This window comes from Myotis myotis, unplaced genomic scaffold (genome assembly GCF_014108235.1).
Source record: "Myotis myotis isolate mMyoMyo1 unplaced genomic scaffold, mMyoMyo1.p scaffold_m19_p_5, whole genome shotgun sequence".
NCBI classification, from domain to species: Eukaryota; Metazoa; Chordata; class Mammalia; order Chiroptera; family Vespertilionidae; genus Myotis; species Myotis myotis.
In genome coordinates, this window is record NW_023416357.1 from 94446172 (window position 1) to 94460963 (window position 14792).

Here is a 14792-nt window from a genome sequence, read left to right on the forward strand (position 1 = left end):
TATGCCTCACCCTTGAGTTTCTCCCATTCTCTCCTGTGGATCAGGACTGTCTGCGCTAAGCCAGCAGAGCATGGTGTCAGAAATCTGCTAACAGGGCCAAGGGCCTCGCTGGGCTCCAAGGCCCCCAAGATCTGGTTCCTCCAGCCCCTCGACTCATCACTTCCTATGTAGCCTCCCTCACTCTGGCTCCAGCCACAGTCCCTCCTTGGTGCTGGAATGTTCCACATCCCTCTCGTGCCTGCTCCCCGCCCCTCCCCAGATAGGATTAGGGACCTGACACCATACTCCTTTCCTAACAGCCCCAGCCACATGGGTTGATGCTGCCTATTCCCACCTCACCCTCTAGACTCTGAAGACTGGGGCTGTGTTTCTTATATCCCTGGTGTCCAGTGATGAGTAGCACTAATATATACAATGAAGGGAACAGTGAGGAGCAGCGAGTCAGAGTGGCTCTGAGGCCACTCCAACTGAACTGAATCCTGGCTCTGCTACTTTTTAAAAATATATTTTTACTGGAGGCCCCGTGCATGAAATTCATGCAAGGGAGGTGGGGGAAGGGTCCCTCAGCCCAGCCTGCACCCCCTCTAATCCAGGATCCCTCTCACAATCCGCTCCTAACCGCTCTTCTGCCTGCCTGCCTGATGGCCCTAACTGCTCTCCCCTGCTGGCCTGAGTGCCCTAACTGCCTAACTGCTTCCCCCTGCTGGCCTGATTGCCTTAACTGCCTATCTGCTCTCTGCTGCTGGCCAGATCCCCCTAACCGCCTACCTGCTCTCCCTTCCTGGCCTGATCCCCCTAACGGCCTATCTGCTCTCCCCTCCTGGCCTGATCGTCCTAACTGCCTATCTGCTCTCCCCTCCTGGCCTGATCGTCCTAACTGCCTATCTGCTCTCCCCTCCTGGCCTGATCCCCCTAACTGCCTATCTGCTCTCCCTTCCTGGCCTGATCCCCCTAACTGCCTATCTGCTCTCCCTTCCTGGCCTGATCCCCCTAACTGCCTATCTGCTCTCCCTTCCTGGCCTGATCCCCCTAACTGCCTATCTGCTCTCCCTTCCTGGCCTGATCCCCCTAACTGCCTATCTGCTCTCCCTTCCTGGCCTGATCCCCCTAACTGCCTATCTGCTCTCCCTTCCTGGCCTGATCCCCCTAACTGCCTATCTGCTCTCCCTTCCTCTCCACACCCTTTGGACTCCTGGTGCAGGCGTGCTGAGAGCTCTCTGCCACGGCCCCACCCCAGTCCTGATGGGTTGTTACGTGACAGCATCCTGGCCAATTTGTATATTCCTCTATTATTAGTATAAATTGATTTCAGAGAGGAATGGAGAGGGAGAGATAGAAACATTAATGATGAGAGAGAATCACTGATTGGCTGCCTCCTGCACACCCCCTACTGGGGGTCAAGTCCGCAACTGGGAAATGTGCCCTGACTAGGAATTGAACCATAACCTCCTGGTTCATAGGCCAATGCTCAACCACTGATCCACATCAGCTGAGCCTGGCTCTGCTACTTAATAGCTGGGTGACCTTGAGCAAATCACTTGACCTCTTGGTGCCCCCGTTTCTTCCTTAGTAGAGGTGGGAATAATAGTAATGACAACCTCTTAGGACAGTTGTAGAATTATGTGAGAAAATTCATTTAAAGAACTGCTATGAACAATCCACTTTATAATAAAGAGTGGGAGCTCGTGTGTTAACAAAGCCTGATGGACCATGTCCCAGAAGGGAGGCAGGACACAACCCAGAGTGGCAGCTCTCAGCATTCACAGCCTTCTGGACCTTCAGGTTCAAAAGACTAGGGAACCTCAGAGACATGCAGCCCATTCGGGGGGTGCAGCTTCACTGTAACCTTGCTGGGGAGCACCTGACCAACCCAAGGCTAAGGGCGAGCATGCCTGCACCATGAAGGAGTCACTGATATGACTCACACCTGTCAGAACCAGTCTCTTGTAAAAGCCGATGCCAAGAATGCCCAGTGCAAACACCACCACCCACAAACACAATCGTATGCCCGCCGCAGGGCCTGCAGCACTGGCTGGGAGCACATGGCTCGGACAGGGCGTGTTCTGTGGTGAGGCCTGTGGGTTTGGTCAGACAGCAAGGAACGTGGATTGACTTAAGACACATGGGTCCCACTTCCTCTGCCCCGCCCCCCGGGCCTCTGTGGCAAAATTGCCAGCTGGGTGGAGGAAGGCCACAGAATCCTCTGGTCTGAGGCAGATCTAGCAGGTCCCTCCTGCTTCTCATAATCTAAAACTTAAACACCTCAGCTGCTCTGGTACAAGCGGATTAACTCAGAGGAAGATACAGGCAGATAACGAGAGTTGAGTGCAATGAATTCCACTAACTTATCCACTAGCATTCACGTCTCCAGGGAATGATTTTCTAGGAAAAGGTTATGGTGCTTTCTAAGAAAGAAAATGTAATCTTACGAGGGAGATAAAATACCATGAACAGCCCCATGAGACTGCTTCAGAAAAAAACGCTGATAACGGAAACACACACTCCAGCTGGGTTCTGAGAACTAGTCCACCCTTCACACAGGTCTCTCCCGCAGGCCGGCAAGAACCACCATTTCAATCGTTGTGCCTCACCCCGAGATCACTCAGATACCTTAACATCACACTATCCTGGGGGGTCCTGAGCCTCGCTGGGCTGATTCCACGCCAGCCCCATGTGCACTGTGTTGGCTCTGCTCACTCCCCCACGTCCTGTGCAGACCTGGCCCCTGGCTTCCTCTCCCAAGCTCAGGGAGGGCCTGCACCAGCGAAGGCAGCCTGCCTGCAACCCACCCGGTGCCAGAAGCAATGGGACTCCAATCCCTGCTTTAGCAGAGGCAGCTGCTTGGGAAGTTTCTCCTCTTGAGGGGTGTGGCAGGTGTTGTCTGTCTCCCTACTATCTGCACTTGTGTGGGAAGGCGGACTCATGACCTGATCAGAGACCTTTCTTCCCTGCTCTGTGAGAGGCCAGGTCCAGCTCCCACTCACCCGCCGGGTCCTCTCCACATCACCACATGGCAGCCGCTTCACAAAGTCAATGCCCGTCAGTGGCGTGCCCGTGGGGGGCAGCAGAATGGAGACGTCCATCATGAGATATTCCACGTTCATGGGCTTCATCTGGAAGAGAGACATCACAGAGACCTCACTGGAAGGAGAAGGGGGCAGGGCAGGTTACACAGGTAGTTCGGCACATGAACCCTGGATTAAGACTGAGGGGAAGCCTCGAGGCAGGCAGATGTGTGAGATGGGCCTTCTTTTGGTTTCTAAGGTACAGATTTTCCCTTCATTGGAAATGACAGCTCTGACACTCTTGAGAAATGGCCTCCCTGCTCATCCTTGAATTCCCCTCCACCCAGCAGGGAGGGGGTCTTTAGGAAGGAGGCTGGTCGTTACTGTGGTCCCTTCAGGGTGGTCAGCCCCATGTGGATGTGCCTGACTGCTGCCCACCTCCTCCTCTTGGTACTTCCAGCTGATAACACGGTTACAGTGACAGCAGCTTGCACTTAAGGAGAGCTGACTAGGGGGCAGGCGACAAGCTAAAGGCTTTGCATGTAGGATCCTGTTTAACCCTCCCCAACAGCTGCAGAGGGAATGTTCCCCAATCTGCGAATGAGAAAAAAGACTCAGAGAAGCTGAGGTCCCCTCAGTGGACTGGTGGCAGAGCCAAGACACAAACCCAGGCTTACCTGGCTCTAGCCCTCCTATGATTTGCACCACACGACCAACATCCCCGCTACCTTCCTTGCCCCCTTAGCATCTTACCTGGGATAATATAACAAAGCCATTTATTGAGCATCTACTAAGTGGCAGGCACCACAGGGCTCACCTCCTACTGGATGGTGGGTGCTGGTGCTGTCCCATATCACAGAGGGGCATACTGAGCTCAGAGGAAGGGCAGATGTCCATAGCCACTGGGCCAGTCAGGCACAGAGCTGTCTCCCCTCCTTCCACACCATCTCCACAGGCCTTCTCTGAGTACTAAGACACTGTAACCTCCCCTCCCCTCCCCTCCTGAACTGTTGCATCAGTACTGACCATTTACTGTACACATGTTGGACACTGACACCTCATTTATACTTGGCATCATAAAGGAACGACTTTCACCAAGATGAATTTTCTATAGGATTCATTGTACTCCTTAAAGCATCACAAGCTTATTTCTGTGTCTTTTAGAATGTGGGCTTCAGTCACAGTTTTTGTCCCTCCTAACCAAAGCTAACTGAGCAGGGCAGGGTTGTGGGGAGGGCCCAGCTGTCTGGAAACCTGGTGCACGGGCCGGGGAGCCACTTAGTGCATGCTGCCTGCCTTTTTCTTTTGGACACTTTAAACACTCAGGCTTATTATAAACTTCCCGAATCACTTCACTCTTTGACGAGCAATTTCCATGAAAAAGATCATTTATCATCTATTTATTGAGTGTCACCTAAGGGGCAGGTGCTGGGGATGCAGAGACAAAGGAGCAACACAGAGAAAGCTGCAATCTGCTAAACCTATCTTTTCCCACAATTCTGCCTGCTAGATGCAAAAAAGGAAGACTTTAAACTGGCACTGCAACTCAAGGAACATTTCAGAACATTCTGGTGTCATGGCAAAGGAGGTGGCATAATATTGAGAGAAGGACCGGGAGGCGAGCTGCTCTGCCTCTCTCTGGCTGGCACATGTGGGCACCTCACTGAAGCTGACTCTCCTTTCTTTATCAGTAAAAGGAGGCTAATGATAGGAGCTACTCCGCTGGGTTGGCATGGGGATGAGAGGTTTGGCATGTATCACAGGCTTTCCACACCTGACATAGATTAAGTCCTTAATCGAATATTATTCATATCAAAGTGAATCTTTCTGACTTGTCTTAGGACACAGCCCAGCTCAGGGGGAGTGAATGTCATCTGAAATTTCCGAAGTGGTGGGGACCACCATTTCCAGTTTACCTCCCTACCAATCTCTGCAATCTGAGCAGAAAGCCCCAAGTCAGTGCTCTCTCCTCTCTCTCTCTCCCTCTCTCTCGGTTTGGCTGGGCAAGCTTTGCGGGAACACAGATGCTTCTGGCCCCTCACTTACTGTCATGCTCCTGTACTCATCTTCAAACATGTCCAAAAAAATTTCTTCTCCCTAGAAGGGAGGGAAGAGAAAATTATGCATATTTCCCCCCATAAACAACAAAGCATTATGAACTTTAGTTCACGGCTTCTGGGACCATCTGTTTCTCATTAGAGAGTTCTCGTAAATCACCAGGAAGTAAAATGCACACGTGAACATGAACACATGCTCCAACGAAAGCCCAGATATCAAATTGCACCTCTCAACAGTTCTCTCCCTTGCTTAAGCATATGTAGCTAGATTTATTCTGTCAAGGCAGTTAGTTAAAAATACAAACCAAAAGAACACCATAGATAATTAAAATATTAAAATGGTTAACATTTCAAGTGTTTATCATCCTCTATTTGTCGAGCATGGTTGAGGAATGGGGAACCCTGGTTAACTTGCCATGTTAAACTATGAGGCTCCACATCTCTGAAAGAAGAGTATAATTAAACATGCTTAACACTAAAATTATAGGCCTGCTCCATTTGTTTTTGAGCCATGCCTTTGAGGTTCTGTAGCCTTGAGGACTGTCTAGGACAGTGGTTGGCAAACTGCGGCTCGCAAGCCACATGAGGCTCTTTGGCCCCTTGAGTGTGGCTCTTCCACAAAATACCGACTTCTGCGCATGGGCCACGAAGTTTCAATCGCACTGTACGTGCGGGCATGCACGTGGTATTTTGTGGAAGAGCCACACTCAAGGGGCCAAAGAGCCGCATGTGGCTCGTGCGCCAGAGTTTGCCTACCACTGGTCTAGGAGGTCCCTCTCAGAACAGGCTGGTGTATGAACTTGGCTCCAACACATAACCCAGGGGCCAAGTCCCAGCTTCACTTCACCGAGACTCTTTGTTTCCCTGAGAGACTGGGATGGCAGCCCCTGTCTGTGTGGGTCTTTGTGAAGATGAAATGAATAAGCACACATAAAAAGCTGAGCACAGAGCCTGCCACTCAGTCAGGGCTAAGTGTTAGCGCCACACTCATTATGATCACTACTGGACAGGGCCACAGCTAGGGAGGGGCTGGGAGATTCAGCTGAATGTATCATGACTATTAGAACTGTCCTGTCTCCCTCATAAGTCCTGAATACCTCTCCCCCCCCCCCCCAACAGGCACACACCCCACACACCGTCAACATGGGAAAGGCAATAGGTCCTTTATATATTTTTCCAGTTATCAGATCTACAGATAACTTTGAATATTCTTGTGTGGTGTAAATACCAGGTAATAACCACAGAAATAAAAGCCCCTGAAAACCCAAAAGCTTCTGAGATATTATACTTAGGATGAAAGAGAAAACTGGGGTGGGAGAAGGGAGCTACAATTCAAATACAGCAAGTCCTCAATGTTGTCGATAGGTTCTAGGAAACTGACTTTCAGTGAGATGACATAAAATGAAATCAATTTTACTAAAGGTCAATTGATATAAACAAGAGTTAAGTTCTTATAGCATATCTCTGGCCACTGAAACATCACAAATTTCTAAATAAAAACCCCAAACACTTCTAATATTAAACATTTAAGAAACATTAATAGCCGAAACCGGTTTGGCTCAGTGGATAGAGCGTCGGCCTGCGGACTGAAGGGTCCCGGGTTCGATTCCGGTCAAGGGCATGTACCTGGGTTGCGGGCACATCCCCAGTAGGAGATGTGCAGGAGGCAGCTGATCGATGCTTCTTTCTCATCGATGTTTCTAACTCTCTATCTCTCTCCCTTCCTCTCTGTAAAAAATCAATAAAATATATTAAAAAAAAAAAAAAAAAAAAAAAAAGAAACATTAATAAATACCAGGCAGATCATTCTTTTCTAACCCACTTATTCTAGGTCAGGGTCACAGGTGGCTGGAGCCTGCCCTGGCAGTTCAGGTACAGAACGCCCTTCCCAGGCCACTCACACAGCCACACACAGTCAGACTGGGACAGTGCAGACACTAATTCTCCCCACATGCACATCTCTGAGATGTGGGAGAAAGTGGAGTCCCTAGAGAAAACCTCTGCAGACACGTGGAGAACATGCAAACTCCACAGGTGGCCCAGGCTGGGAATCCATTTCTCCCCCTCAACATTATAAAAAAGTGACAATGATGCCCTAACCGGTTTGGCTCAGTGGATAGAGCGTCAGCCTGTGGACTCAAGGGTCCCAGGTTCGATTCCGGTCAAGGGCATGTACCTTGGTTGTGGGCACATCCCCAGTAGGGGGTGTGCAGAAGGCAGCTGATTGACGTTTCTAACTCTCTATCCCTCTCCCTTTCTCTCTGTAAAAAATCAATCAATAAAATATATTTTTTTAAAAAGTAACATTGAATAAAATGTTATTAGAGAACCTGCTGTATACGCTCTCCTTTTGTTACAGGATTCCAGGGCAGCAGGAATAGGGAAACAGACAGGAAAGTTAAAACAAGGCCAAATGGTGTTGACAATTTGCAGCCAGCTTCTAAGTAATAAGCCATTATCTTTCCCAGCCAAGGACACTTGAGAGCAAATGGTTAAAAACCTCCCTAACAAGAGGTGGAGGAAGGAGGGGGAAAGGGGAAAGGAAAAAAAGGGCCTCAGAGTTTTATTCCCTAAGCAGAAAAGCTAGCAGTCTTGAAGCTTGACGAGATCAAGTTGCCAGGTGCTTCTCAGGAATTCTGGGAAGGCCACAACAAAGTAAAAAGGGACCTTGAGAATTAATCTGTACCAAAATATTCAGCTAAGAAATTTTGAAGCCTATAGACAAGAGGGTGTGTAATGCCTTGGACCCCCACCCACCTCGCTCTTCAGATTAGCTGAGAGCCCATCTGCGCATGTTAGGCCGGAAGACAGATTTGCTTGCCATGCTTCTTTAATAAATTTGCTTGCTTTAATAAATTGGCTTTATCACAACATAGTCAAGGTCTCTTGTATAAATTCATTTATATCAGACGACAAGGATTGAGGTTGGAAACAGCCCTCCCCTCAGGGGGCTGTCTGGTAACACCTCTCTGTTGTCAGTGAGAGTGTCGGCCAGTGGACTGAGGGGTCCCGGGTTCGATTCTGGTCAAGGGCACATGCCTAGGTTGTGGGCTCCATCCCCAGTGGGGGGCATGCAGGAGGCAGCCAATCGCTGATTTTCTCTGTCTCTCTCTCCCTCTCCCTTCCTCTTTGAAATCAAAAGAAACACATCTTTTTAAAAGTTGATATGTAAATTAAAAAAAAGAGTATCCTGCAAAGAAAAAGACTTCTTGCATATATGTATATAATCCACAGAAATTTAGAGATAATACAAAAAATGAAGCACAGAGGAACATGAAATAGCAGTACTGACACCATCTCCTAAGAGGATCTCTTCATCGGTTAAAATTACTGGGGGAACCATCACTAACCGGATCTGGAGAGATCTGATATGGAGGCCAAAAATCAGAAATCTACTAGACAGTTTGACATATGGATTAATACACTTTTGCTGACAAATGATGAGCTTTTTCAAGTAATACACTATGCCTTAAGATAAGAGTTAATAAAAACCATCACAACGAGATATTTAAAAAGTAATCACCTAGAACCTAAACACAAATCTACAAATTTTTCAGATACTGTGAAGTCATGATGGTCCTTGACAAAAATCTCACTAAACTTAATGACAAATGTCTGGAAGCCTGCATGAGGTTTCTTAGCATAAATGTATATAAGTAATATATATGTATATAATTCATAAGTTCATATGTAATTCACAAGTAATTTTATATGTATAAGCAAATATAATTCATGAACATATAAATTCATATATATAATTTAGTCATGTGTGCATGTATAGATATAATTCATAATTTACATATGAATCATTCCATAAACAAATCCATTGAGTTGATAAACAAATTGTTACATACTAGGGGTGAGTCTTCGAAAGTTATACTGATGAGAGGGCATGGGCAGAAAAGCTGAGAGACCACTGCTCTGGAGATTATGAAATTGAGCATTTTGACTCAGGAACCACAGGTAGCAAAACAACTGAAGACATGCAACCTTTGTGTGTACAGGGCAGACTCCACAATCCTGTTTATACACCGCAACCACCCTGCCGAGTCCTGTGCGCTGCCAGTTTACCTTATAAAAGTGCCGCAGTAGGTGAACGCTTTCTTCTCTCGCACCCTGTAAAGAGGGAAGATGCGGAGGCAGGTGTCATGGAGGCAAGCGAATTGGGAAAATTACTGACTCTAAAATCTGAGTGGATACAGGCAGATATGGGGCTAATATCCTTAATCTATAAGTGGTTTTTAATGAGAAAAGGAGAAAGAGAAAGAGAGAGCTCAAAATAAGAAATGAGCAGAGGATAGGTGATTCATTGTGATATGCAAAGCTATTAATATACAGCTAAGTGGGGGGAAATGGGTTATAAAATATGGTCATGACTCTATTTTTTAAAATCTGTGTGAATGTAGGTGTGTATCTAGAAAGACCCACACACCAAAATGTCAACTATAGTTACTTTTAACAACTGTACTTTCTAAATTTCTAAAATAAACATGGAAAATAAAGGGAAAACCATATAAGCTATTTAAAACAATAGAGATATTAGCTCAATAATCTATAAACAAATGTATGTATATGTTCATATATGTATAAAACCTTTGTAATACAAAAAGAAGAATTTCTAAATCCTGGAGCCAAATAAGAGCCAAATAATTATAACAGAAACTACTAAAATTCACATCAAGCCAATCCCAGAGGAAGGGAAGTTCTGTGGGAGCAGGGCTGCAGTAGGGCATCAGTGCTACTGGGCCCAGCTGCTTGCTGGTGCTGTGGCCACCACGGACCAGAGCTCCCTCTCCCTCTCCAGGTGGCAGTGGCTCACGGGCACTGCGGGTAGGGAGGTCCCTTACCTCCAGACAGGCCAGGTGCACGTCCTTTATGATGCAGCCCGTGCTGGTCACAACTTGCTGCTTTAGGAGCAGGCAGCTCAGCTCCAGTGTCGTCAACCGGATCTTCCCATCTGCAGAGCACACCGGGGTCAGTGTCACACACCCAGGGCTACATGCCCTTAATCACAACTCTTGCCTTCCAGCTTTGAGGTTAACAGGTTAGCTGATCAGCTGACTGCTCACGGCCCCTGGCATCTAGTGGGGACGACCCTTGCCAACCCTTTTCCCAATCAATTATAATTAAATGTTCCCAGTAAAACTGCTTAGACCTAATATTCCCCTTTAGTCTCTTCATCGGGAGAGGGGATGCAGGAAAAAGAAGGCACTAATTAATCAGTACTGAAGGTCTAGGAAGTGGCCTCTGTGCTTACTTTGCTTGTCCAGCATTCCTTCCTTTTCTTCAGGAATGAGCACCCCCACTTTCCTTTGGAAAGCACCAGCCCCACTATTGCACATGTGATTTGGGTGGAGCTGGTCCCCCTTCTGCCATCTTAAGGGTGGGCACATCACCCAGGCTGGTCAGGGTGCTCTATCCTGGGTCAGAGTAACTGGGTAGGGAATGGGCAAGGGGCCCAGTCAGAGCTAGTAAGGCTCAATTCCATAACTTGCTGGAACCATTTGGGCTGCAGAGAGGACAAGAACAGTGGTGTGGCCCTGAGTGGCACAAGCATTTTAATCCACAGTGGCCACTTCCCCATTCTTACCAGTGTTTGCAAGTTTTGGTAAAGTGTTCTGCAAATTGAGTCCCAAGCCCCCCTTTCCACCAGATTACCCAGTGCCTCTCCTAGAGCATGTCTAAGGCCCCAGCAGCGAAAGAGGTGGCTGAAGCTGCTGGCAGTTATCTTGCCAACACAGAAGCTGCAGAGGCCAAAGGCTGCCTTCAAAACAGTACTTGAGCCCCTGGATCCAGCTGTGCCTAAAGCCAGTGCCCAACACACTTGAAGTTACATAAGCCAACAATTTTGTTTGTTTCGTTTGTATTGTTTCAGCCGGTCTGAGTTGGGTTTGTATCAACAGGGACCAGGAGGGCCACTAGGAAAAATCAATGCAAATACACATGGCATACCTCCCTGCCATCCTTTGATGCCTCATGTCAGATGGGAAACAGGTGAGAAGAGGGCATTGTCTGCACAAAAATGAACAGCCTATATGCAAGCAGAAACAGGCCTTCCTAAGCATGATACAAGCCCAGGGCTGTGTGGGAAAAGGCTGGTAGTCTCAGCTTAGTCATTCTCCCTGCCGCAGCCCCACCGGCCCAGAACTAGCCCCACTTCGGTGCTGCTTCCCTGCCCACATGGCACCCCCCCATCTGTCTTCCTCAGATTTCAGTAGCTTCTCCGGAGCCCAGTGTCATTCCTGCCTGCCTCTCCACTGAGCCGCACAGTTGGCCAGGTCAGAAACACCCCTTCTGCTGCCTCCAGGGAAATGGAATGGGATTTTCCACCAAGACCTTCTCCCTTTGCAAGCTCCTGCAACAATGAGCTGACTTCTTCCCACTGGGCTCGTCTCATGAGGGAAACTAAGGGAGTTTACTGATCCCCTGTTGACACTCATGGGGCCACGGACTTGGCTCTCCAAGACCTGCACTCCCTCCTGGGGCACTCCTCTGTGCTTCTGCCACTAGTTGGAGCCATTCCCTTTATTCCTGAAGTTTTTGTCTGTGATCACAACCCCCTCCCCGGCCGTTTTCCTGAGCCTGACCTGGGCCCACTCCCTGGATTTCTCCTCATGGCTTAGCTCAGTTCTCTCATTTGGGCCACATCACAGTCGAACCCCTTCCCATGCATTCACTCCAACCTGCTAGCCTCTCTCTGCCTTTGCAGAAAATCTGCCTTGCAATCAGGGTTTCCCAGCCTTGGCACTGTTGGCATCTTGGGTCAGACAATCTTTTGTGTGGGGCTGTCCTGTGCATTGTAGCATGTTTAGCAGCAACCCTAACCTCTCCCACTCCATGCCAGTTGCACCACCTTCTCAAGCTGTGACAACCAAAATTGTCTCCGGGCTCTGCCAAATGTCTCTTGGGAGGCAAGGTGGTCCTGTTGAGAATCATTGTGCTAGATCATTCTGCCTGCTATTTGTAGCCCTTCTGTGGCAGGTCAGTGTTGACTAAAATTCAGAACCAGGCTGACAAGACCAGACACTGGGCACATCTTGTATTATCAAAAGCATTCGACCCAAATCATTTTCCCACTCATTCACACTCTCAGCCTTAGTTCAAGCTCAAACACGGCCTTGGGCTACCCCAAGATGAGGGCTGCAGATGTTGGCAAAACTGGCCAAAGAAGGGTGCGAAAGGAGACAGAAAGACAGGGTCTGGCGCAAACACCATGGTGGGAGAGAAAGAGAGGAGACCCAGAGATGGATGGTACAGGTGGCCCAGGTCATGGATGTGCATGCCAGAGGGAGTGGTCGAGATTTGCCTGGATCACCAGAAGGGCCAGGTGGGAAGACCTGATCCCTCTAACTCCGCCACCCCTGTAAAAAGCCAACATGCTCCAGGCACCTGGCTGGGCAGCGCTGTTCATGATCCTGATGAGTCTTTCGGCCAGTAGGTGGTTGTAGACGGTCTTCTCAGCAGCACTGGGCTCTGGGAGCTGGATTCGCTCTAGTTTTTCAGGTTCCATGCCTGGAATGGAGAAAGGAACAAGCTGTAAGGAAGTGGAGCCACTGATCGCAAGCCCTCTGCATCCTCAAAGGCCTTTAGAGCAGAGCTTCCCCACCCTTGGCCGTCCATGGTGCATCCTCGTGATTTCTGCCACGGCTGTGTGCTTTCCATACTATAACTTACATTCGAATTTTCTGTAAATGGAACTTAGGTAAATATTAAAACACTAGAGGCCCAGCGCACAAAATTCGTGCATGGGTACGGTCCCTAGGCCTGGCCTGGGATCAGGGCCATCTTCCCCACCTGCCGGCAGTTGGCCCCACCCCTCAACGCCACCCACCCCGGTTCCCTGTTCCCCATCAGGAGATCGGAGTCTGCCAGGCTAGGGAAAGAGACTAAGAGGTTGGCCGACAGGCCCCTATCGTGGCCTGCGGGCAGTTCCTGTGTTGAGCATCTGCCCCCTGGTGGTCAGTGCGCGTCATAACAACCGGTCATTCTGCTGTTCGGTCAATTTGCATATTACCCTTTTATTATATAGGACTAGAGGCCCAGTGCATGAAATTCATGCACGGGTGGGTTCCCTAGGCCTGGCCTGTGATCAGGGTCGATCAGGGCCTTCTGGCTGCTGGCCGGGGCCTTCCTTTGTTCCACGCCGCCCCCTGGTGGCCAGTGCACATCATAGCGAGTGATCGGTCTCCCGGTCGAACTTCCACAGGGACAATTTGCACATTAGACTTTTATATAGAGAGATATGTTTCCTACCCAGTCCCTCAGTGGTTGAGCGTTGACCTATGAGCCAGGAATTCAGTTCAATTCCTGGTCAGGGCACATGCCCGGGTTGCTGCCAGATCCCCAGTATGGGGTATGCAGGTGGCAGCCGATCAATGATTCTCTCTCATCATTGATGTTTCTCTCTCTCTCCCCGTCTCCCTTCCTCTCTGAAATTAATAAAATGATATGTATATGTAAAAGCAAATTTACCTTCAAAAAAATAAAACATACATTTTCTATCACTATATGTCAATAGGAAATCAGATTGCTGCAATATTGACAGTAACTATAACAACAAAAAAATAAAAAATAAAATGTTTTTACATTTTAACCAAAGACCGCTGACTGGTTACTTGTGGCCTGAGGTCTACTCTGTCTGTTAAACAGGGAGCTTGGCGGGTGCTTAAAAGGTATTGAAGACACTAGTCCCAATTGGTAACACACTTCTGGATGAAATCAGAGGGAATGGAAATGGAATGGAAAAAGGAGTAACTTTCACACAGTGTGCTTCACTGCCATTTCGTGCCGGGTCTGGGTGCCACTCCTGTAGGAGACACAAGCCACAGTGGGGGACATAGACCTAGAAAAACAGAGACCAGACAGAAAGGCAAGGACAGTCATACTCAACAATCACACCTCAAGCTCTTAACACCGAACTCAAAAGAGCTGGGCCCACCACTAAACACGTGTACCCACCACAGGCTGTAGCAGCAGGCGCCACACTGGGCCAGGGGATGGCATTGCAGAAAGAGACTAGGCTAGACCTTATGACAGAAAGGTGCACATACCACGAAATCCATGGAGTGGCTCTGTCTTTAAGAGGCAAAGGAATGATGTTTTCTCCAGTGCAAACTAACAGCTTTGAAAAGACAAAAGACAAGACCAGAGAGGTGGAGGAGGGAGGAGCACGCAGTCTAATTGTGGATAGAGTGACATTTTCCCTAAAGCAGACCAGAAAGCTGGGGCGACAGGAAGACCTGTTAGGGCTACTTCAACAGGCCAAATGTGGGACGAGAGGCATTCCAAGTCCTTTTCCTCTCATCTAAGAAAGCTCTGGAAAACACACTTGCAGAAACAAACATTTCTCCTGATCCCAGCCTAGAGAGCTGAACAGACTGTTTGTGCTTCAAGCACGTCTCTTCCTGTTACTCTACCAAAGGGGGGAAGGTGGCACTTCTGGGAACTCTTGAAATACAGTCCCTTGAGTACTAGATGACGCTTCATTTAGAACCTTGACAAAACAGTAGAGGATAGCATTGAAGAGCTGAGTGTCTGGATTCTAAGTAACTCCCCCCGCACACATTGATGTAAGAAACCATAACAATATATCTTGTTTTACTGAGTTCCTTCCAGCTTTGAACCAGAGGCTAAGTCATGCCTAGGAGATGACACGGGTGAGGGACGGCTGGAGGGCTTGAGTTGGGTAGCTCTCTCTCTCTCACGCCCCATCACCATGGCTTCTGTCAAA

General features: G+C 48.5%; 1 protein-coding gene across 11 annotated transcripts in view; it reads right to left on the reverse strand.

Annotated features, from left to right (window-relative positions):
* CLEC16A (C-type lectin domain containing 16A) overlaps positions 1–14792 on the reverse strand; it is a 223024-nt gene that overhangs the window by 119109 nt on the left and 89123 nt on the right. For all 11 annotated transcript variants that reach the window (XM_036308096.1, XM_036308097.1, XM_036308102.1 and 8 more), the window contains 5 exons: positions 12452–12574; positions 9910–10019; positions 9134–9178; positions 5052–5102; positions 2985–3113 (listed from right to left, as the gene is read on the reverse strand). In XM_036308096.1, the coding sequence (XP_036163989.1) occupies positions 2985–3113; positions 5052–5102; positions 9134–9178; positions 9910–10019; positions 12452–12574 (458 nt within the window). The remainder of the gene's footprint in view (positions 1–2984; positions 3114–5051; positions 5103–9133; positions 9179–9909; positions 10020–12451; positions 12575–14792) is intronic.